Source organism: Candida jiufengensis (assembly GCF_024610255.1).
Source record: "Candida jiufengensis strain CBS 10846 chromosome Unknown scaffold1, whole genome shotgun sequence".
NCBI classification, from domain to species: Eukaryota; Fungi; Ascomycota; class Pichiomycetes; order Serinales; family Debaryomycetaceae; genus Lodderomyces; species Lodderomyces jiufengensis.
In genome coordinates this window covers 2,720,425-2,745,290 of record NW_026261562.1, presented here as the reverse complement: position 1 = coordinate 2,745,290, position 24,866 = coordinate 2,720,425, and the positions used below count along the sequence as shown (strand labels likewise).

The window sequence follows — 24,866 nt, the reverse complement described above, 5'->3', positions numbered from 1 at the left end:
TCACAAAGATGAATTATGTATTATTAATTTTACATGTATATACAAAACTATAATTTAATGACCTTTTTTAATGACACCACTAAATTATCTTGATGGTAAAATTAAATTAAGTAAACTTTCCAAACTTTCATCATCAGCTTTATTTCTTTCTGAAGTACTTGCAAAATTTGATCTATTTGAACCAGAATATCTATCATCAGTTTCTGACCAGTTACCATTTTTAATACCTTCTGAAAATAATCTTATTGATCCATCTTCACTTAATTCTGCTTCACTAATTTTAAAAGGGACAACAAATTGTCTATGATGTTTACCTGGATAATTTCTTGCGTAATTTGTTTGTAATGCTATTGAACGATCTATAACATTTGATATAAATCCTCCAATTGCTGCTTCTTTTGTACCTACTATTCTACCAGGTACTATATGATTGTATTTTACACCATTTGGAGTATTTTGTAATCTTCCTTTTTGATTATATGAAAACCCACCAGTACCTTGAATAGTTTCAATATTTTCTCTGGTGTTGTTGAAAATTGTATTTTCCTTTTTTATTATATGTTGTGAATTTCTTAAAAATTCTTTTATTATTGGTATTATTTCATTGTTTGAAGATATTGATATTTGATTTGAGGAACTTGATGATAATAAATATTGAGGATAATTTTTTGCTAAAAATTTTTTAAAATTTGAATATAACTTGGTGTTTTGAGATAAGATTTTCAAAACTTCTTCGGTTTTAATTCTTGTGTCCAAGTTTAATAAGTTAGTTAAAGAACCTTCTCTTATTGTTTTATTACTTTTATTTAAACTTGTAGGAAATAAAGGATTAGTTTGAGTGAAATGATTCTTTAATGGTATTCCAATTTCTTTGAAAATTAATTGAGTATAATGATGACCTGAATTTTTTTCAACATCAGGCATTCCCTTTGAATTATCTATATCATTGAATGAAATGTGAGATTTCCCAATCTTTGAGGGTAAGGCAGTTTTTAAACCATAATTTGATCTATATGCACTTGATGATGGTGTAAATATGATTTGATGTGTTGGTATGTTGGATGAACCTCTTATATTTTTCAGATGTGGCTTTGCTACTTGGGCAAGTCTTGAATTCTTCACCAAATCAAATAGCTCTCTACTAGCAGCCGACATTGATAATTGTATTTTGATTCAATAAATAGAATTATTTCATACCAAATTCGATATGAAAAAAAGTTTGTTCTAAAAATTTTAGTTTCCAAGGCTACCAAATTTTGGCTGCAATTTTTTATCTTGTGGACTTGACTTATTGATTTTCCTACATGAATTACTTAAAGTCAACATTATTATATTAAATCTATAAATCTATTATTGTTGTAATTGACTTAATAATTGTAATTGTTCATATGTAAGCAGTCTAGGACGCTTTGAATTTTTACTTTTTTGACTTTGCTCAGATACAATTGATAAATTTATAAGGTCATTAGTATCTTCATCTTCATTTATTTCATTATCATTATTTTGATTATCATTTAAATCTATTAAATGTTCATCTTCATTAATATTGGGGATTGTGTCATATGAGTTATTCGAGGAAGAATTCTCAATTAATGCTGTCAGTTCTACTGAATGATATGATTTGTTATCGTAACTATTTTTTAAGCTTAATAAATCAGTGTAGCCTAATGTTCCATCTTCATCATTTGAATTTGATTCATTTCCTGGTTGGAATGCACTATCCCAACTTAAAATTAATACACCAACTAAAACACCAGTCAAACCTATAATAATCCATGTGAATTGGAAATAAGTCATTTTATGTTCAACCAACAATTTATTAAAACTTAAATCATTGATCAAATTCATCAAATTGTAAACCAAAAAACATAATGGATATAATATTGCAGTTGTAATTTGTGCTAAACCTAAATTAAAAGCAGTTAACTGTAGTCCAACAATTCCCAACATTATAATGACCAATAAATACGGTGCAAAATTAGTTATTTTAAAAATATTTTTGATACCATCTTTTATTATTGTTTCAATAATTACATCAATTATAGATTTTGCAAATAAAAATGTATGAGCTGTTAAAGTACCACTTACTATACCATAATTTATACCTTTCCAGAATTGATATTTGTTGAACTTTATGATCAATACATCATTTGCACCATTTCTTATTGAAAACCTTTGCCTATGTTGTTGATTTTCTTTGATTTTTTTATCCAAATAAGTCTTATTAATGATTAAAAGCATTGCCATTAATACAAAAGTTCCAATAAACCAAATCAAAAAAGAAGGATCTAATAATTTATTACTTATTATCTTGAATTTTTTATCAATATTATGAATAGGTTCATCATTTAACGAAGGTGGTATGGATCCATTATATGCAATTGTAAAAGCTCCAACAGCTATAACTCCTGTACCAATCCATAACTTCTTGGTGAAATGATCACCAGGTAGTAGTAAACAACTGAAAATTGAATTAAATATTAATCCAATACTTTGTAATGGTGATAATATAATTAATGGTAAAGTTGAAATTTGTATCACTGATCCTAAAACATTTGCAATTATAAACATTGAAAATCCTATATACCACATATTTCTTCTATATTTTTGATGTTGATGATGAGAGTTTTGATTACTCGCGTTATGATTCAAAAATGTACATTCTGTTGAAGTTGAATGTGAAGTTGACGGTAGTTGTAAATGTAATAAATGTGATCTTCTTTGTAATGTGACTCCTAGTGATTGAATCGCGGAAGATATAACTGCTACTGAACATCCCAATAATATAGCTGAGCTTGATTCTGAGTCCGACATATTTGGTATTCAAAAATAAGAACCAACTGGTAATGAATGTGGGGGGTAAATATCCAAACACTTAGTTGTAAAATAAAGTATTGTTGTTAGCAATTAAATAGCTCGTAAATAGTAATTATTAGTTAGATTTAGTTAAGGTGATTTCCCTTATATAAGTGATGTAAGATATAGTAGTAGTATGATTGTATTAAAAATGGAAGATGATATGTATTAATTTATATTAACAGCATAACTTATAAATTTTAATATTACTTAAATTGTAAATAATTAAAACTAATTGAATTTTAGATTCGCGAACTAAAATATTAAGGCGAGTGACTTACAATCATATTTTAAGACATTTAAATGACATTCAATTTATAACTTATTAATATATTTCTTAATCATATAAATGGAACAACAGTGTGCTTTATATGTATAATGGAAAATGATATATCAGTCATAATAGAACTATTGGAGTCTCAAAATGCAAAACAAATCAATAAAGGTTTAAGTTTACTAGAGAACCTACTAAGGAACTTGTTACCAACAATTGAAAATTCATTCACAACCATTCACGCTTCAAGATCAAGTAATACACAACAATCACAACTTAATCAATTCTTAAGTCTTCAAGACAATTTTAGCTATAACTTGACCTCAGTTTTAATTAGTATATATAATCAACGTTTATCAACAGAAGAAATACTATCATGTAATAAGTTAATTCAAGGTTTGCTTCTACTACATCCTCAATCAAAGACAATATTCAACAAGAAACAAAACATGAAACTTATTCTAAATTTATTAAAGTATAATTCTTCAAATCAAAATCAAAATTTGAATATTATAATATCAACAATATCTACATTAATTCATATATTAATCAAAAACTACAAAAATTATAGAATATTTGAGAGTTTGAGTGGTTGTAAATTAATTATTGAAAATTTGAAACTAAATTCAATAAATGATCTAACTTTGAATGATACATCAAAAAATAATTCATTATCAATTATTCAACAAAATTTAAATTTTAAAATTATTGAATTTTTAATGTTTTATACTATTGATGAAATAGATAATCCTGATCCAAAATCTCTAGAAGAAAAAATTTCATTCTTTAAGGAGGAGTTCCCTGAAATTGATTCGTTAGTTGAAAGTTTGAATGAATTAATTAATTTATAGATTATAGTTATGTACGTTAGAATTTTAAGTCATAATTTCTTGAAAAATTCAGTATGAGCTTTTGCAATATTATTTAAAGAATATCTTGATGAGGATGATAATGTTGATGTAGATGAACTCAAAGAATCACTTGCTTTATTTTCATTAGCTATATTTTGTCTTTGTCGAAGATGAGTTTGTTGATTATTTTGTAAAAATTGTCTATTTAAAACTGACTTACTATAATCTAAATCAGTAATCAGTTTTCTTGCTGAATACATAGATTGTTGATTTCCATTACCTATTATGGGTGTTCCTATTTTAAAATTTGTATAGTCGCCAACTTTGTTGTACTTTGGTATGGGTTTATAAGGAATAATGTGATCAGAATCATATCTTCTTTGTTTTAATGTTAATTCTGCTTCTTCATCGATATCAATTGATCCATCATGCTTATCTTTGTAGTTTAAACCAATCAATTTTCTTTGCTTTGTGCTCAATGGTAAATCCCAACACTGATCTTGCCCTTTCACTAGTGTAATACAGGAATATAAGATGTTGATTATTGAAGGTAAACATATCAATCTACCAATTAGTATAAAATAAAAGTTATCCACCAAGGAAGAATCACTCAAACTTGTTTTTGCACCAACATTGCTTTTCATCATTTGCATATACAATGGTTGACTCTTTAATTTTAACTCATAAAGAACTAACACTTTTTTGATCAATGATTTAAACAATAGTATTATTAACAAATATAGTATATTTCTTATAAAAACTTTCATGTAATATTCAAGATCAATTTGTCTTGCAATGGCTTCTTTAACAACTGGGCTTACCCAATCATCAGTTGGGTTATCATATTGAGGGCTATAAGCAGTCAAATCATCATTTTCCAATTCATTTTTAATACTTTGTATAACATCATTATAATCATGTGTTTTTTGGGTGGTTTCATAATTGTATAACTTTGGAATTTTAAATTTTGTAGTGGATGATGGTTTCTTATACTCATCAAAGTCTATATTTGGTGGTAAACAATCTTTTATTTCATTATATATGTTTTTAACACTTGAACTTGGTGGTTGATAATATAAGGGACGATCATTCTTTTGTATTTTATTTTTAACTGTTTTTAATTTATATTTTTCTTCATTGATTGCCAATTTTGTCTGTAGAAGTCTAAAATTGATATCACTTAATGATGGAATTTTTGAATTGTTTGATCCTGCGACCGTTATTGGTTGTGATGGTTGTGGTACTTTAAACTCCATTCTTGATGCTGTATAATTTGGTAATTTCGTTAAAGCATTATTTACATTGTTTTTTGTTACACTTGCATCTATTTCTGGGTCAGGACGTGAGTATGAATCAAAATCTATCAAAGCATCTTTATATACTTGGTCTGACAATAATGATGCAGACATTAGTTGGATATAGTTGTACTGATTAAGTTTGTTATTAAATATTTAAGCTCAATTATTTACCTTTCCTATTTATTGCAAAACAAGTCACGTGATTACCCAGCGTAGAAATCTCATTACAATATTTTTTTTTTTCATATTTTTGATTTCAAATTTTTGAATCACCTTTCTTTTAAACTAATATCAATTGTTTAATATATTATTAAAGTATGTTTCAAATTTTAATAACTGAATTTTTAATGATGAATAAAATGTTTACACAGACCTGTACTGAGGTGGAGATTACGATTTCCACTCCTTGAAGGATAACGACATGCCTCTTCTGACAACCATTTGAAAATTAAGAGTATTTTACTAACTATTTCAGATGAGATTATTCAAAATAAGATTTAATTGAGCTTTAATAACTTGAACCCAACTTAAATAGGGATTTATGAATATATAAACAAATTTTGATACACGGCATTAATCATGTAAATTCACTTACATTTATACCCTCTCTTATTAGTTATAATTAATATGATAATTCACTATCACAATGACAATTTACTCAAAGCTCACTTGTTATAATCTTCAAGAGTTACAGTTTAGGTGTTATTAGCCTTACCTAGGTATCTGACATGATCAAATAACAATTGATGGACAGAGATTTGAGACAGTCTATTTAGAAGTTGTAAAGTTATTTCATTTATGCAGGTTGATCTAAAAAGCGCACATTCCAATTTACGCACTATTGACAGCTAAAGATTCACTATGTAAAATCCAATTTTTTCAACTTTGATGAAGTCAGTTCATGTTTAACATTACCGGACTCTGAATAAGAAACAGACTGTTATTCGCTTGTCTAAATTTCATTCAAAATTTGTTGTTGTAGATGTATAAGTCTTAAGAAACTTTGAAGGTATACTAACAGTTATTAAATTACACGGTATAGCTTAATAAATTAAACTCACGCAAATTACATTTAGAAATTTCATGAGGATACTATTAAGCTAAAAAGTTTGGTTCCTATCACATTTTTGAATATTTGGAAACCAGTTTCAAGTACTTGTTTCAAAAAATCTTGGGGGAAATGGTCGCAAACTTTTACAATATTCGAAATAAAGTAAATATACTTCCCTTTGAGTAAAGATATTATAGTCTAATTATTCTTATTTTTATTTATTAACAGATCCCAAGAAAGATAAAATGCTATACTTATTTAAATATACAAAACCCCAAGTATAATAAATGAATGTAATCATCTATTTTTTAGCAGTTAATCTTCTTAAGTAAAAAGCTAATTCTTCACCTTCTAAAATATAACCATCACATCTTCCTGATTGACCTGGTCTTGATGAAATAACAGCATATAATCTACCAGCACCGAATTGTGAATCAACAGCTTGTTCAATAGCAGCAGCACCTGATCTACCAGCTAATTTTCTTTCTAATTTTCTTGATTTTTTGACATCTGAAACTTCAACTGGGGCATGTTTCTTTTTACCTAAAGTTGATCCATAATGATTTTCATACCATTGTCTGAATGGAGTAGCATCAATTTGAACAACTGCTGATTTGGTTAAAGTATTAGTTCTGACTAATTCATTATTTGATGGATGGTAAACGACACCTGCAATTCTTGTTTTTCTTGAAACACCTTCAGAAGCCCATGAGAAATTCCCGGTTTCAATTCTTAAAGCTCTGAATTTTTCATTTCCTCCTCTGGTTCTAACTGAGTGAATTCTTTTTGGTCCAATTTTGGTATTAGCTGATTGTCTACCTAATTCGAACTTTCTTTTCTTTCTGAATTGGGCTCTTTTGGCACCAGTTGCTGATCTTTTATGACGACTGTCTCTTGAAATACCCATGGTGTGTTAATTAATGAAATAGGTAGAAAGAATCCAGAATATTGTTCTGATTTTTTTTTCTCTTTTACTAAGTACTAGCTCTCTCTCTCTCTCTGAAAAGTTTTTTAAAAACAGAATTACGATGATTAAAGTGTCGATTTGGTAGCATACAACGCATTAGCAGTACAGCTATCGTGGACCTATAATTTTTTTTTTCGCACAAAAAACTGTTCCAAATTTCGACCTGTATGTCAATTTCTCGCTCGCCTACAGGCTATTGCAAGTCAGTTAGGGTTATAAACCTATTCGTCTGACATGTCTTTAAATTTCTTTTTCTTTGAAATCTGATCACACAAGTCGCTAACGATAAGACTATAATTAGGAATGATCTTCTCGAAAAATTACTATAGTAGAGCATAATCAGAACTTAAAATAAGGTCAGAACAACCACCACACTAACCTTGCTTCATCCGTAATGGAATCAATATATGATGAAATTGAGATTGAAGATTTTACTTTTGATCCAATAACACAATTATTTCAACATCCTTGTCCCTGTGGTGATAGATTTGCTATTAGTTTAGATGATTTAAAAGATGGTGAAGATATAGCAATATGTCCCAGCTGTTCACTCATGGTCAAAGTTATATTTGAAGCTGATGACTTGGAAGAATATATTAAGGAGATTAGCTGATTTTATTTTGGAGTTATAATCGCATCAATTTTGTGAAATGTTGAACTGTCAACAAGTTAGTCGGTCAAACCAGTCATACAAATATCCTGTTACGCGGAGTCACTTGCTGCCAAAATGGAGAAGTTTTGCTAGATCAAATCTACACCAAATCTCAAAAGAGTTATGCAACTAGTGATAATTCAATAGTTATATCCATCAGCTGCAATTACATTTCGGCTCAGTGGTCAGTAAGTTCGATGTGTTTTAGTAGAGGGTCATCATCAGATTTACATGTTTATCAATGCCAATTTTCAAACATTATACTCCATGATTTTGAATCTGAATTATCGTGTGGTTCTCATCATCATAAACAGTCACCTTATTTTCTCCACAATATAGGTTGTACAGATATTGGATATATATACTTTACAAGTGTAGTTCATAGATCGAATCATTATCAAAATTCGATAGTTAATAAACCTTAATGTTTTGAAAAAAAAAAAAATCGATCGGTCTTATAAATTTTTTTTTTTTTTTTTATTACCCCTTAAACAAAATACAATTATTTTTATTTTGTCTGTTTTATAGTTAAATTAATTTACTTATTTAAGTAAAATAAAAATTTTTCAGACATTTTTGTGTTTCACATTTATTACTTATTGTTCTAAGTTTGTGTGAAAATGAAACCGATTTCTATTATTTCAAACCGTTTGGAGATATGGCATTGAATTTTTTTATAAATACAATAAACCATTGGAATTATCGTGATACAACGAGTCTGTTTACAAAACAGAGCTCAAATTTTCGATATTGATATTATTAGGTAAAATTGTTTAAAACAATTTTGTTAGATTTTTCAACTAAGGATAAATTTTTAAACAGAAACCTAAAATTAATCTAATTAAACAATGCCTTGTTGAGTAAGATCAACAAATGGGGTAAGTTTTAGTCATCTAAATTTTCATGTGTTAATTGAAATTCAACATATCTATTTAATCAAAATGAAATTTAAATACGAGTTATAATTCCCAATCCAGAGAATTGAAAATTTCAGATTGAAAAATAATCAATAAATAATTAAGCTTTTCTAAATTAGTATCAATATCGATTTTTCCCTTTTTGATTTAATTGAATTGCGCTTCTCCGATTATTTTGAATTATAAAATTTTTTTGTGGTTTATCTATGAGAGACCTAATATTTTTAAGTTTAATGTATTAGTTCAATTGTATAAGGTAAACAGTCAGTCTTCACTTTTAAAAAACGTTCTGCCATAAGCTGTTTTGTACGTATTTAAAATAGGTTGTTTCTTCCATTTCTACTTATCAGACTTTGTCTTTTTCGCTTATAATTCTTACTTTATTGTTTATTGTGGAACGAATAAATTTAACTTTAAACTTTTGTGGGGAGGTAAATTGTAATACCAAAATTTATAAAGTGACAGGCAAGCTTTGTTTATAAAAGAACAATTCTAGAAATATAATAAATTTAAACGGAGAAACAGCCTGTCAAAAATTTTAAATTGTATTTTTGAATTTAAGGTTTGAACAATAAAAATTAAACTACCAAATAGGCTTAACAACTTATCACATCTTTTATTTTATTGTTTATATCAAGATGTTTATCTGTTACATTCAAATATCTTATTGTATCAAGGAGTATAAGTCAAACAATTAATGTCTAATTTTGATATGTATAATAATGATTGTTTTTTCAGCCCTCTTTTTGGCACATAAAATTATGTAGTCATATCACTATATCGGATAATATAAAATAAACAAATTGGTATTGTTAATTTTTAACCGATACTTCCCACGAATTAGTTCAATATTTTGTGCAGATATGAACGTTATAGTCAAAAAATCTATAAATTTAATTCGCCAAGCCATGTCCATTTAAAATTTGTGAATAAACGGCTCCAAATTACTAATAAACTAATAATTTTGCTAAACAATAAACTTAAATTCAAATTAGTGTCTCAGAATTAATTTTAGTACAACACAAATAAAAAGATTTTCCCCATTTTTGGATCTAAAATTTGATTAGAACGAATGATTAAACAGAGGTTACTTTTATTAATTTTAAACATCGTTGATGCAATGATATGTACATGTTATAGTTTGATTGTTGATTGAGTCAAATTACAAAATGACGTAAAAATTAAAAGAATATAAAATTTAATTTAAAATGAAAAACCCCCTCAGCTGTAATATCTAAAAAACGAGATTAATAAGATTGCAAAATTTAGATAGTAGTTAGTGGCACTTTTATAAATATGTCATGTTCTTACATGAAATGTAAAAGATGTTATGTATGTATAATTCGCGAGTAACTACTTGTACAAAGATTTACATGTGCTTTTTTTCCAATATAATTTTTTATATTGTACTATTGTTAAACTTTTTTAATTCTCTAGTCTAGTATAACATCCATTACATCTAATCTATTGTTCACAATGCCAGGGTGCAATTGTTTGTTTCAAGAAGGAATGGAAACTTGACTTCAATCATATTACTTGTCATGAATCTATATTAAGAATGAACGAACATGTTAATTTTAGTACAAATTTGCATTTAAAGTGATGACATTCCTTGTCTAAAATATTGTGATCTCAAATCTAACATTTATAATTGAACCTTAATACCTTCTTCAAGCCCACATCAAATTACTACCAACATCGCAACGGCTTGCAAAAAGTCATTTGAGATGATCATTGAGGGGAATATTGTTACAAAGAGTGATCTTTTTCTTTACAAAAAAAGGAACAAGCAAAATAATAATAATGCAAGAAATACATAAAACGTTTGTTTGAAACCCAATAATAGTTTTATTAATTAAAAGAAGATTAAAAAACTTGTAATCAGTAAATTTGGCTCGCCATTAATTAAACGTCATTCTAATTACATGTAACCTCCTTAAATGACAATTGATCATCAATGGTGCCATGCTGGCACTCCTAATTTAATCTTAGTGATCAATACGGATAGAATACACAAGTGATAGTTTAACATTAATGATTAATCGGATTTGTTTTTCTTTTTGTAGTTCATTACTAAGTCCGGCAAAATTTAGTTTAAAATTAAAGTTTAGATTTGGTTTTTTTTTTTTGTTTTTTTTTATTTTAGTTTTGAACGAAAGAATCAGACACAAAAAATTAATCCGCTTGTGTAACAATTTATTTCAACTTATTTTATTTTAATATTTTAGTTTTTATTTACTTAATATTCAAGTATAAAGTATAAACAGCGATCTTCAAAAATGCACATTTATCAAAGATTTTTAACTATTTTAAGAAACAAAGTCCAGTTTTCTAAAACTTCTAAAATATTAGTGTTGTCAAAAATCTACTAATTCGTTTTATCTAACTGCTGTGTTCACTTAAAGTAACGACGTTTCAAAAATCTCAACAAAAAAATGACTTAGTAAATCTGTTCTACATTTGCTCATATATATTAATCCTTAGCATTGATTCTTAAATACAAAAATAATAACAAATTTGATTGAGCGCAGGGTAAGATGGTTCAAATTGGTAAAAATAATCAATAATACTAAATTATCAAACGTTTGATGCAAAATTTAATTAATTAATAAAATTAGATTCAATACATAAACTCAAGATTTTTAAACGAATTAAACGCATTTTTTAACCGTGTAGAACGGAAACTTGTGGTAGTAGATCTTTTTGTTCATACAAAATAAGGTTTTGTTGAAATGTAGGACTATCTATTGGCTGACTAAAATGAAGATTAATATTGTTTTTTGCGCTGATATCGTGGCGATTATTAAATAGAATCTCTTGCTGACTGAACGCAGTACTAATTGGTTACTAACTTAAAATATTATTGTAATTTTATTTTTAAGATTTTTGTAAATGAACGATCTAATCAATTAAAACACAAAACTTTACAAAAAATCATTCGATTTGACTTATAATTTTTATTTTGTTTAAGTTATGATATTGTGATAAATAACTTGATTGTTTTAAGTTATTCCGGGCGTTAGATTAAATAATTGAAGTTAGATTAAATCTGTGTTTTCGAATAATAAATTAATACGATAGTGAATGAATTTTATATAGTAATAGCAAAGTGGGGGGAACGAAATTTTAGATTGTGATTTCATCAAGTGATATAAGCTTAGCAACATATCATTTCCTGGACTTCCACCATCTTTTTTTATTGATGTAATTGATCAAATACTCTTATCATTAGTATCTATCATTGAAAACCAAAGTTAACTTACTTAAAATATATTAATCATTAACTATATCTATATTACAATGTAAATAATCACAAATTTTTGTCTGTCTGATATTAACAATTTGACAAAAAAATAAAAAAAAAAAAAAAAAAAAAAAAAAAAAAAAAAAAAAAAAAAAAAAAAAAAAAAAAAAAAAAAAAAAAAAAAAAAAAAAAAAAAAAAAAAAAAAAAAAAAAAAAAAAAAAAAAAAAAAAAAAAAAAAAAAAAAAAAAAAAAAAAAAAAAAAAAAAAAAAAAAAAAAAAAAAAAAAAAAAAAAAAAAAAAAAAAAAAAAAAAAAAAAAAAAAAAAAAAAAAAAAAAAAAAAAAAAAAAAAAAAAAAAAAAAAAAAAAAAAAAAAAAAAAAAAAAAAAAAAAAAAAAAAAAAAAAAAAAAAAAAAAAAAAAAAAAAAAAAAAAAAAAAAAAAAAAAAAAAAAAAAAAAAAAAAAAAAAAAAAAAAAAAAAAAAAAAAAAAAAAAAAAAAAAAAAAAAAAAAAAAAAAAAAAAAAAAAAAAAAAAAAAAAAAAAAAAAAAAAAAAAAAAAAAAAAAAAAAAAAAAAAAAAAAAAAAAAAAAAAAAAAAAAAAAAAAAAAAAAAAAAAAAAAAAAAAAAAAAAAAAAAAAAAAAAAAAAAAAAAAAAAAAAAAAAAAAAAAAAAAAAAAAAAAAAAAAAAAAAAAAAAAAAAAAAAAAAAAAAAAAAAAAAAAAAAAAAAAAAAAAAAAAAAAAAAAAAAAAAAAAAAAAAAAAAAAAAAAAAAAAAAAAAAAAAAAAAAAAAAAAAAAAAAAAAAAAAAAAAAAAAAAAAAAAAAAAAAAAAAAAAAAAAAAAAAAAAAAAAAAAAAAAAAAAAAAAAAAAAAAAAAAAAAAAAAAAAAAAAAAAAAAAAAAAAAAAAAAAAAAAAAAAAAAAAAAAAAAAAAAAAAAAAAAAAAAAAAAAAATAAAAAAAAAAAAAGATCGTTTTCAATCAATTAATAAAAATAAAGTAATACATAAATTTTAGAATTTATGTAAGAATTGAAATATGTTAAATTAATAAAATGTACGTACATAAACTGAATTAAAATTAAATTAATAATATAATAGAAATAATTCATATAAATTATATTATAATGTAGGCGTTTCTTCAAATAATTAAAATTATTTTTGGAAGATTTTGAAAAATTTTTATCAAAAAAATATAATCATACTAATCATACCCTTCAATATCAGTCAACTTCTTCGTTAACTATTACAGTTTTACTACATTAAAGGAATATATACATTTCAACAATTAGAATCGAAGATTACAAAAAATTCATAATCGATAATAAATTTAAAATTTCAATTTTTTATTAAATTAAACATTATAAACGAGGCGAAATATACAAGAAATTTAACATTTTGTTGGGAAACTTTTTGATTAACAATTTATGACCAATTGTCAGCTCGTAAAATCACTTGATTAATTCATCAATTGTATATCAATCCAATCAATCAAATTGTCAAGTTCATCATTTCATCATTTGATTTACATATATCTTAAAAAAATTTTGTCAAGACAATTAATTTACTAATAAAGAAAAAAATCCGTCCCTTTGTTATTATTATTATTTTTACTTTATTTTTTAAAAAACCCCCCAAAAATTAAAATTAAAATAAAAATAAAAAATAATAAATAAAAAAAAAAAAGTTTATTAATTTATTTATAAAAAATAATAATAATAATAATATTTATTCATCAACAAAAAATAAATATATAATAAAGATTTTCATTAATTTGTCAAACGAGTTATTAAAAAAAGTTAAAAACTAATTTTTTATATTCAATTTCAATTTATCATTTTAAAAGAGCTGGTCTCTAAATTTAACATTAATTATTACAACTAACCCTAATTTTTCACTTTCATTCTTTTCAAATTACAAATTTAATTTCATTTTCATTTCTAAAATCTATTTCATAATTTATAAAAACTTCTAATAAGATTTACAAAGGGCCTTTCAAACTTAATAAATAATAATATCAAATTAAATTCAATTGTTAAGAGAAACAAATAACAAAAAAAGTATCAATAAAAAAGTAATAATGATGTATGATAAATCAGCAAGTCATTTTCAGTATTTACCAACGCCCAGTGGCCATCATCAGCCAATAACGAATCAACAACCACCAATTAATGCATATACTCCAAATACATCTTCATCATTACATATATCATCAATTCCTCAACAATATCAACAACCATCACAAATAAATTCAGATCCTCATTTTCAAAATTCAACACATCAACCACAAATGTTAAATTATAATCAGCCACCGCATCAAATTATACAACAGCAAACACAACCGCAATTATCACAACCAACTACACAATATAATCAAATGCATATACCGACTCATCTTCAAAATGTAATGCAACAACAACAACTACCACAACATTTGCATCAATCAGATCCAGCCCAAAATTCAAATTCAAATTCAAACTCAAGTAGACGAGGTCCGTGGTCTCCATTAGAAGATAAAAAATTATTGGAATTAATTTCATTATATGGACCAACCAATTGGGTTAGAATATCGAATAAATTAGAGACACGTACCCCAAAACAATGTAGAGAAAGGTATCATCAAAATTTAAAACCAAGTTTAAATAGAGCTCCAATATCGCCAGAGGAAGGTGAGTTGATTGAAAAATTAGTTGCACAATATGGTAAAAAATGGGCAGAAATTTCAAGACACCTAAACGGTAGATCTGATAATGCTATTAAAAATTGGTGGAATGGAGGAGCTAATAGAAGAAGAAGAGCCAGTTTAGCAACAAGTACAAGTCAAAATAGTATAATCAGTGAAAATGAAAGAAAATTAAGTGATGATGAATCTAAGGTAAAAGTTGCATCATCTTTACCACAACCACCACAAGCACCTCCTTCTGCGGCTAGTATGAGTTCTTCATCAAGTTTAAATTATCAAAATCAACCACAACCACCAAATACACATCATTTACCACAAATTGCATTCAATACTTCAATGTTTGGTAATCAAGGTAATGAAAAAGTTTTACCAAGTATTTCAAACCCTTTGGTAAATAATCATTCACCATTAAAACCATCAAATTTTAGATCAGCAAGTTTTGATATAAATTCAAATACTTTACCACCGATTTCACAACCAAATAAAAGAAGATTGATTGATGATCAATTTAGTAGAAGACATTCAAGTGTTCATTCAATGTTATTACAAGCTCATTCAAATGGTTCGCATTCAAATTTAGCACCGCATAATAACAATCAATCGCAAAGTGGGAATGTATCGCCTTCATATCATGGGTCCCCATTAATGTTGAGTACTGCTCAATCAAGAAATAATTCAATTTCACATTTTGAATTAATTAATAATAATTTAAATTTGACTAGTAGTTCTTCAAGAAGATCAAGTTCAATAGCTCCAGAATTTTTCCCAAACCCTTTGAAATCAGATCATCATTTACAATATATCTCGCAACAGCAAAATCAACATTATCAAAATCAAGCACAATCTCAATCTCAATCACATAAAAGAAATTTCTCCCAAAATTCATCTTTCAATTCACCCTCTTTAACTCCATCAACAAGGTTTTCAATTTCATCAACTAATTCAATACTAAACCCAAACTCAACAATCAATACATCATCATCAATATTGACATCACCATCACATTCATACTACAAGAATGAATTCGCAATGAGTAATACATCAATCAACAAAGTAGAAGAACAAAATGAAGATGATTCAGTGAAAGATAAAAAGGAAAGAAATAATAGTAGTGATGGCGATGATTCAGAAGATCATGAAAATGGAAGTCCAGATGGTAAACCTCCAAAACTTAAAATGTCAGTTTCTTCATTAGTTGATTAAGAAATGAAACAATTTGTATAAGTACTCTTAAAAAAGAATATTGATTATTCTTTCAAAATATATATTATGTATTTGATATACATGTCATGTAACATTTCACTCGAAAGCAAAGAATCAAAAGAATTAAAAGAAAAAGAATATTTTGTATTATTTTGTAATTTTTTAATTGTTAATTTATTTAATTTTAAATTGAATTTGTAGTACAGTTTCTTTGTATCAGTATATGTACTCTGTGTCATTTAATTTTCGACACTATTCTCGACAAAAAACAATTACCGGTTTGATATCAAATTATTTTACAACCAAAATAGGTTCACTATTGGAATAACATACTAAATTTTGTCAATTCAAAAATACCAACAAGTATTCAAGATCTCATCAATCCCATCAATTTATCAATATCACAATGGTATTAACAGCATCAGAACAAGCAGCTATACTAAATAGTTGTATATCAAATATAAAACATCAATCAAATCTTATGAAGAATGATTTAGATGAAAATAAATTACTACCAGCTTTGAAACATTGTTCGAATTTTCTTAGCGAATTAAGAACAAACCAATTAACACCCAAGCAATATTATGAAATTTATATGTTAGTATTTGATTCTTTAGAAAATTTAAGTTTATATTTAAGTAATAATAATTCAACCACCACAACAACAGAAACTTCTTCACAAAATGCATTTTTAGCTGATCTTTATGAAATTGTACAATATTCTGGAAATATTATACCAAGATTGTATATGATGATTGTTATAGGTACAACATATATGAATTTTCAAAATTCTCCAACAAAAGATTTAATGAAAGATATGATTGAAATGTGTCACGGAGTTCAACATCCTATAAGGGGATTATTCTTGAGATATTACTTATCACAAAGAATTAAAAACTTATTACCATTTGGAAATAAACAAGATTTTAATGAAACAATTGAGTTTTTAATTAATAATTTTATTGAAATGAATAAATTATGGGTAAGATTACAACATCAAGGTCATTCATCAGAAAGAGAACTTAGATATAAAGAAAGGAAAGAATTGAAAATTTTAGTTGGATCTAACTTAGTTAGATTAAGTCAAATTATGGATGATTATGAAGCATTAAACCAAAAAGAAACTGAAGAAAATGAAAAAACAGAGAAATTCTCACTGATTGAATTTTATCAAGATAAAGTATTTCCCATCATAACTGAACAAATCATACAATGTAAAGATCATTTGGCTCAAACTTATTTAATTGATGTTATAATACAAATTTTCCCAGATGAATTTCATTTTGCAACTTTAGAAAAATTATTAAATGATGTATTTATAAATTTACATCCATTATTGAGTAAAAGTGAATTAGTAAGTACTTTAATTGATAAATTTATAACTTATGATAAATTCAATAATGATATGGAAAATCTTTCAATTAATGGAAACACCACAAAAAAAGTTGATGTTGATGAATTATTTCAAATATTTTGGAAATTTTATTTGAATATGGTTGAAAATGAAAATTTAGAATTATCAGTTGAAGAAAATTCCAAGTTGTTACAATCATTTATTAATTTATCTTTGACTTTTGATTCAAATAATTTTAAAAATTTAGATATAATTTATAAATTTGCAGGAGATTATTTGATTAATAAACTTGAAGGTAATGAAGAAGAACAACAAGATTTATTAATACTGTTATTAATGGAGTCAATCAAAAAATTTACCTCAATTAAAACCATTTTCACATTTCAAAATTTTTATTCCTTTTTTGAAAAATTAAATAAATCATTACAGAAAGAAATATCTCTAGCTCTTATAGATAAAATATTGGAGTTATATAATGGAGATGAATTTTTCACAACAGCAAATGAAATCGATGGAATATTTAAATACTTATTAATATTAATAAAAGATTCTCCTTCAAACTTAGATACTGCAAAAGATTTAGGAATTACCAAAACAATTAAAATCAATAATGGTGAAAAATTAATAACTCCAGAATACTTGGAAGTGCAAGAAAAAATAAGTTCAGTCATACAATTAATCAATGATCCAAAAGATTTAAATAAATCAATAAATAATTTATTTTATATTAGAAAAAAATATCTCAACAGAAATCATGAAAATATCATATTCACATATCCATCATTAATTTCACAAATACTTTTCAAACTCAAGATATTAGGTTATATAAATTTAAAAAATCCAACAGAAGAAAAACAAAGAATTTTAATTTCAAATTTTAAAAATTTATCAATTATAATAGATGAATTATATCAAATTCATTATGAATATTCATCAGAATTAATTTTGTCAATTTATTTAAATATTGCATCAGTTTCAGATCAATTGAAATTAAGCTCAATAACTTTTGAAATTTTCAATCAAATTTTTATAATATATGAAGAAAATTTATTAATGTTAGGTCATCAATATAAACCATATTTAGAAATAAATCCTTATGATTCTTTATCAAATGGTTCAATTGCTTATCAATCTATTATAGCAATAGCAAATACATTAATTAAAATTAGATTTTTAAATAAAGATCAATATAATGAATTAATTACAAAATTAACATTATATGGTTCAAAGATTTTAAAAAAACAAGATCAATGTAGAGCAGTTTATTCATGTGCTCATTTATGGTGGTGGTCTGAAACTTTATTACCACCAAATGAAAAATCACCAATAGTTGAAGAACAAGAAGAAGAAGAAAAAGAAGAAGAAAGAGAAGAAAAAGAGAAAGAGAAAGACGTAAAGAAAGAAGAATCAACTGAAGAATCAAATATAAAAGATCCTGAAACAGAATCTAATCAATTAGAAATTATTCCTCAATTATATAGAGATCCAAAAAGAGTATTAGAATGTTTACAAAAATCATTAAGAATTGCTGATTCATCAATTGATCCATATTTATCATTACATTTATTTATTGAAATATTAAATAAATGTTTAATTTTTCAAATTTATGGTAATAATTTAATAAATTTAAATTATTTAAATGGATTAATTAATTTAATTAAAACAAATATTGAAAATTTAAATGATTCAAATAATTTAAATAATGATGAATTAAATAATAATGAAGAAGAAGAAGAAAATAAAGAATTAAAAATTTTTAAATCTAGTATCAAATTTTTCAATGATACCCTAAAACAAATTGATGAACTTTTGCACGTGAAGAAGATATGATGTCAAATGATTATCTAGTTTTTAAGATACAAATACAAGTTACAAAATTTGATTAACTATATAGTTACTTAGTCTATTTCCTTGATCCTCTCGTTGTCCTTTCTTCTCTTTTTTCATTTCTCATTTTGAAGATTATACTTTTTGACGATACTTTAAAACAAATTAACAATCATTTTAATCAACTTAAATAAATAAACTAAATACTACAATTCTAATTTCAAATCCCGAAATGGATTTCTATAAATTTTAGTCTATTTATGATGTAAAGATAAAACTTTATACTCTTAAAAAAAACGCTAAAGCATTATCAAACTTTTTTGATAAAGCCTGTAAACATTTCCTATTCTAAAGTTGAACCTTCACTGAATGATCCATCAAAAGTAAACTTTTACAATGTGTTCCCAACCGCCAACAAGTCAACACAAGAGTCGACCCAAATTAATCAAAATTAATTTACGTGGTGCAGGCCACAATCTTTCAACTGTCTATTCTTTATTTAAAATTCTAATTTCAAATCCCGAAATGGATTTTCATAAATGCCGAGAACAAAATAAATACAAAAACTTAAATTTTCAATCACCAATATAATAATAAAATAATAATAACAAGTAATGAATAACAATCTTGGCTTCATTTGCTGTAACATAAGAAAAATTCAAAGAATATCAGCCATGCTTTTTAACATTTAATTATCTATTAAATTGAGATTGATTATTGGTTAAAACTTTATATAAATTCATTAAATCCGTGTAAGCCTTGTTTATAAAATATTTAAGGATATGAACAAAACGAATTAAAATCTTTTACTTTCTTTATGTTGCTAAACCATTACGCTAGCTTCTATTAACTCCTAAGCCGATATATTATTTATGTGAGCCATGGGACTGTAATCAATAAGTTAAATCTATTTTAAAATATTAGAGGTTACATTATATAAATACAACAATAAATGATGTAATTCAAATTGAATGTTTTCTTTCTTTCTTTCTCTCTCTCTCTCTAATTTGCTTTGAAAAAAAAAAAGTTTAATTTACGGCTTCAAATAATTTTAAAAGGGGGCTAATTATTTAATAATATTTATTTATTTATATATATAGAATTCTAATCCTTCTTTTTTTTTGACAACCATAACAACCACAACTACAACAACTTATTATTATTATATATATTCTTTTTTATTTCATTATTTAATAAATTGGTATTATATATACTTTAATTTGTGAATCAGATTCAATAATGTCTAATCACAGTGAAGAAGTTGATAAACCTTTATTATCATCTATTGATGGTATTAATCAGCAACCACAACAACAACAGCCACAACAACAACAAAGAGATTCAATAGATTCAAATTTATCTAATTATTCAGATGATGAAAAAGAACCATTAATTTATAATGAAAAAGAAGTATCAGAAGAATATATTGATGAAAAAAAAGATAAAATTGATTTAGAAGCAAATAAATTAAAACAATCAAAATCAAAAAAATGTTTGACCACAATTAGATTGATTAATGGTATATTTATTTTGGGTTTTTTAACTTATTTATTATGTTCAATTTTCAATATTCAATTATTTAAACAAAATAAAATAGAAGAAGCATTTATTACATCACCAGAATCAATTATTGAATCAATGCAAGGTAGTAAGATTAAACATCCTCATCAATATTTACTTAATTTAATGAGTATTGCCCAAACTGAACCACAAGAATCAAACGAAGTATTAGATTCAAAACCAAAAGAAATTATTGAAGTTTCAAATCCTTTTATTCCAAGTCCAAGATTAGGTAAATCAGTTTATAAAACTGTATTATTAAATCATTCATTTGGTAATTCTTATGGTCATCCAAAAATTGAAAAATTTTCAATTCCTGAAAATATTACTTTTAATTCAGTTGTATTAAATTTATTAACAGAAGTTGATGGTGTACAATATGATAGATTGGCTAATATTTTTATTAATGGTATACAAATTTGGAGAACTTCAACAATTGAACCAAGTGGTAGAAAAGTATTTTCAATTTTTAATAAAGATGTTACTAAATATGCTAAATTATTTAGTGGTGAAGATAATGAAATTTTATTTGAATTAAATAATATTGTTAATAATAAATATACTGGTTCAATTAATGTTACTTTAGCTGCTGAATTTTTCAATGTTGAAAAAAAACATCATAAAGATCATGAAGAACACGAAGGTCACAAAGAACATGAAGGTAACAAAGAACATAAAGGTCACAAAGAACATCTTGATCTCCCATCATTGGAAATGGAAAAATCAAAATTAGGTTGTAATGGTGCCAAAAAACATAGTTCACATTCATTTGCTAAGTTCGCAAAAGCTCTTGGTTGGAATGAACATAAACCAAAAAATAATTACAAGAGATCAGAAGTGGATTCAGATTCAGATTCAGACTATGATTCAGATTCAGATTCAGAGGATGATAAATCTTTAAAAACTAATGAAAGAAAATTTGGATTTAGAAAAGGTGGTGTTGTTCATGTCAATGAGGATGATAAATCTTTAAAAACTAATGAAAGAAAATTTGGATTTAGAAAAGGTGGTGTTGTTCATGTCAACGAAGATGATAAAAAACCTGAAAAATCTCATCATAGTAAAAAACCTGATCATACTTCACATTCAAAAAAACATCATCCAACTCATCCTCCTCATGAAAAACCTCCTCATCATAAACCACCTCACCACAAACCACCTCATCATAAACCTCCTCACCACAAACCTCCTCACCACAAACCTCCTCACGAGCCTCCACATCATAAACCACCACATCATTTACCACCGCCACCTCATCACAAGCCACCTCATGATGGTAAACCTCCACACCATTATGCTCCACCACATAAAGATGGTTACTTATTTAAAATCATGAGACCAGCAGATTCAATTCATTCATTAGTATCAAGTAAAAAAGATGAAGCAGCAATTGAATATCTTTCAACTGAAAGACTTCAAGTTAAATTACCATCAGTTCCAAAAAATACAACAAGATTACAATTATCAGTTTTCACTTCAGGTAACGCAGCTGAAGAATTTTGGTATACCAATGTTATTGACAGCTTTAAGGATATTTTTGAAGATGATGGAAATTCATTCATTGGTAAAGGTCCTTTGAGAATTTTGAATGTTTATCTTAATGGTGAAAAAATTGTTTCTCAAACTCCAGAACCTGTTATTTTTACTGGTGGTATATCTCCAGCATTATGGAATCCAGTTGTATCCAATTCAGCTTTTGATGTTCCAGCTATTAATGTTGATGTCACTCCAATTTTACCATTAATTTGGGAACATCAATATAAAGGTGATCAAATTTTGGAAATTGAAATTAGTAATGGGTTAGGTGAAGTTGGTCTTTCAAATACTACATCAGTAAATCAAAATTGGATTACTTCTGCTAATTTATTAGGTTATGAAAATGCTGATGTTGTTGATTCTTCAGGTGAATTAATCAGTGTTGATCATAATAATAGAGCTAGTGTAATTCCAATTGCAATTCCTTTTACTCATTCATTCCAACAAATAGTTAATGGTATATTTAGTGCTGAAATTGTTAGTAATTTAGTGTTTAATTTGAAAAACAACGATACTTTGAATACTACATTCAGTTCATATTCAAAAGGTGAAATTTCAAATATTCAAAATTATAGACAAGATGGTAATGTACAAGCTTTAGTTCATGTTGGTCATTCAGCAAGCTCGTTTATTATTCAAGACAATGATTTACCAGAACATCCAGAACCAAAAGGATCAGGAGAAGAAAAACACCATAAGAAACATGGAAAACTTCCTTTTAATACTATCCATCAAGTTGATACCTCATTAAGTTACCCATTAATTTTGAAAACTAATATTGTCCAAAAAGAAATTACTGATAATGATTATGATATTGAATTTGATGTAAATATTGTTGATGTTAAAACACTCGCAATGCATTTTGATGGTCACAGAGGTGGTATCTTCATTGATAAAGCTCAAAATGGTAGTTCAACATTCGTCATCTCCAACAAAGGTAATCATGGATTTGGTAGTTTAACTTCGAAATTCAAGGAAAAAATTCATTTTGGTAAATTTAACAAAGGATTACGTAGAAGAGTCGATGCAGTTAATGGTACAATTGTTAATGAATCTTTAACTTTAGATCCAGATGAACCAGAAAAACATTCAAAAGGTAAACATCATTTTGGTAAACATCATGGTAAACATGGTAAGCATGGTAAACATGGTAAAGATAGAAAAGATGCTAGAGACGCTCAACGTGGTGAACATGATGGACCTGAAAGACATCATAAACCATCATTTTTTAAAAGAATCTTCAAACATTGTGGTGCTGGTCACAGAAAAGTTCAATCGAAATATGAAAAAGTTTTTGAAGTGTTACATAAAAGTCCATATAGACAATATCCAAGAATAGTAGCTATTGAAATTATGAATAATATATCAGATTTCCAAAATGAAAAAATAAATCTTCATAAATGGTTGAAATTTAATGTTCCTTATTTAATGGGATTTACTGAATATTTTAGAGATATTACTAATTAAAAGAATAAATTTATACCTAGTTTATAAAAATTAAAAAAAATTCTATAGCTTGTTATTTAGTTGCTTGTTCTTTATATAATATATAATATGAGAGTATAAAGAGAATTGTAAAATTTCACACTTCATCAAGTTGTTTGTACAAAGTCATCACATTTCATTAAGTTGTAGAGTTTACAAATCTAATTAACTCTATGTCATTAACCAAACCCAGCCCATTCAATTGAGAAACAGAGAGGCACTTCATCATCGAACAACTCCTCAATAAAATCATCATCAACCACAACTTCCTTATCATCTTTCTCCTCTACTTTACTGCTTTTATTTCTTTCTCCCATTAAAATTAAATTTTTTTTAACACTAGTAGCTAATCTACCACCACTAATAATTTCATAACAATCAATAAATTCAAATTTTATAGTTGAATATGAATGATACCTTAATGGATCACCTGGATATATCACAAAATCTCCACCGAATTTTAAACCTGGATTTATGTAAAAACCTTGATTTATTAGAAAGTTATAATAGTGGAAATATCTTGATATATTTGATTTGTTAGTTTGGGTATGTAGGTAAGAATGCAAATATTGTTTTATGGATAGTTTGTTTTTATTGATCAAATCCCAATCTCTATCTGATTCAGTACTTGGAATTAATATAACTGAACCATTATGATTTAAATTTTTTGATTTAGTGGTAGTTTTCAATCTCCTTTCATTTCGATAAGCCAATTGATCAACTAATACCCCATGATCGTATTTAACTAACCATATAACATCATATACGTTGATCTTTAATGGAATTGATAAGAATAGATTTTGTTGTGGGAAATTTTGTAATGTACCTATTAAAGTTCCTAGAATTTTCAAATCACGTAAATATTTAATATCGTTTAAGTCAAAAATTAGGACTTCCGGGTTTTGTATTGGGTTTATTACTGGTAGTACAACCTTGTTTGGTTTTGAAAATTCTTCATTTGTGATTGTTGTCATATCATTTTGCATAATTTATTTATCTTCGATAGGAATAAAACATTATCTTATTTTTTTTTAATCTATTTCATCTTTAGATGTTTTAAAAATTGTTACAATTGCACTACTAAACTTATTACACAAAACCACAGTTATTTT

At 25.6% G+C, this 24,866-nt stretch overlaps 10 protein-coding genes across 10 annotated transcripts; 5 read left to right on the top strand and 5 right to left on the bottom strand. All coding sequences in view use genetic code 12, as the record gives it.

The window, feature by feature from the left end:
- Positions 1 to 84: 84 nt before the first annotated feature.
- On the bottom strand, positions 85 to 1,155 carry KGF54_004954 (mitochondrial 37S ribosomal protein bS1m; the record flags this gene model as incomplete). The annotated part of the gene is made up of 1 exon (XM_051765708.1): positions 85 to 1,155. The coding sequence occupies one exon, from the start codon at positions 1,153 to 1,155 to the stop codon at positions 85 to 87; it is 1,071 nt and encodes a 356-aa protein (XP_051618995.1).
- A 195-nt stretch (positions 1,156 to 1,350) lies between these two features.
- On the bottom strand, positions 1,351 to 2,814 carry KGF54_004953 (uncharacterized protein; the record flags this gene model as incomplete). The annotated part of the gene is made up of 1 exon (XM_051765707.1): positions 1,351 to 2,814. The coding sequence occupies one exon, from the start codon at positions 2,812 to 2,814 to the stop codon at positions 1,351 to 1,353; it is 1,464 nt and encodes a 487-aa protein (XP_051618994.1).
- A 420-nt stretch (positions 2,815 to 3,234) lies between these two features.
- Positions 3,235 to 3,981, top strand: KGF54_004952 (uncharacterized protein; the record flags this gene model as incomplete). The annotated part of the gene is made up of 1 exon (XM_051765706.1): positions 3,235 to 3,981. The coding sequence occupies one exon, from the start codon at positions 3,235 to 3,237 to the stop codon at positions 3,979 to 3,981; it is 747 nt and encodes a 248-aa protein (XP_051618993.1).
- A 29-nt stretch (positions 3,982 to 4,010) lies between these two features.
- Positions 4,011 to 5,390, bottom strand: KGF54_004951 (uncharacterized protein; the record flags this gene model as incomplete). Its single annotated transcript, XM_051765705.1, has 1 exon — positions 4,011 to 5,390. One exon carries the CDS (start codon positions 5,388 to 5,390, stop codon positions 4,011 to 4,013), a length of 1,380 nt encoding a protein of 459 aa, XP_051618992.1.
- A 1,241-nt stretch (positions 5,391 to 6,631) lies between these two features.
- Positions 6,632 to 7,237, bottom strand: RPS8A (40S ribosomal protein eS8; the record flags this gene model as incomplete). The annotated part of the gene is made up of 1 exon (XM_051765704.1): positions 6,632 to 7,237. One exon carries the CDS (start codon positions 7,235 to 7,237, stop codon positions 6,632 to 6,634), a length of 606 nt encoding a protein of 201 aa, XP_051618991.1.
- A 454-nt stretch (positions 7,238 to 7,691) lies between these two features.
- Positions 7,692 to 7,910, top strand: KTI11 (Kti11p; the record flags this gene model as incomplete). The annotated part of the gene is made up of 1 exon (XM_051765702.1): positions 7,692 to 7,910. The coding sequence occupies one exon, from the start codon at positions 7,692 to 7,694 to the stop codon at positions 7,908 to 7,910; it is 219 nt and encodes a 72-aa protein (XP_051618990.1).
- A 6,279-nt stretch (positions 7,911 to 14,189) lies between these two features.
- On the top strand, positions 14,190 to 15,992 carry KGF54_004948 (uncharacterized protein; the record flags this gene model as incomplete). The annotated part of the gene is made up of 1 exon (XM_051765701.1): positions 14,190 to 15,992. The coding sequence occupies one exon, from the start codon at positions 14,190 to 14,192 to the stop codon at positions 15,990 to 15,992; it is 1,803 nt and encodes a 600-aa protein (XP_051618989.1).
- A 406-nt stretch (positions 15,993 to 16,398) lies between these two features.
- Positions 16,399 to 19,176, top strand: VPS35 (retromer subunit; the record flags this gene model as incomplete). The annotated part of the gene is made up of 1 exon (XM_051765700.1): positions 16,399 to 19,176. The coding sequence occupies one exon, from the start codon at positions 16,399 to 16,401 to the stop codon at positions 19,174 to 19,176; it is 2,778 nt and encodes a 925-aa protein (XP_051618988.1).
- A 1,236-nt stretch (positions 19,177 to 20,412) lies between these two features.
- On the top strand, positions 20,413 to 23,736 carry PNG2 (Png2p; the record flags this gene model as incomplete). Its single annotated transcript, XM_051765699.1, has 1 exon — positions 20,413 to 23,736. One exon carries the CDS (start codon positions 20,413 to 20,415, stop codon positions 23,734 to 23,736), a length of 3,324 nt encoding a protein of 1,107 aa, XP_051618987.1.
- A 197-nt stretch (positions 23,737 to 23,933) lies between these two features.
- KGF54_004945 (tRNA splicing endonuclease subunit) lies at positions 23,934 to 24,740 on the bottom strand (the record flags this gene model as incomplete). The annotated part of the gene is made up of 1 exon (XM_051765698.1): positions 23,934 to 24,740. The coding sequence occupies one exon, from the start codon at positions 24,738 to 24,740 to the stop codon at positions 23,934 to 23,936; it is 807 nt and encodes a 268-aa protein (XP_051618986.1).
- Between the last annotated feature and the right edge of the window lie 126 nt (positions 24,741 to 24,866).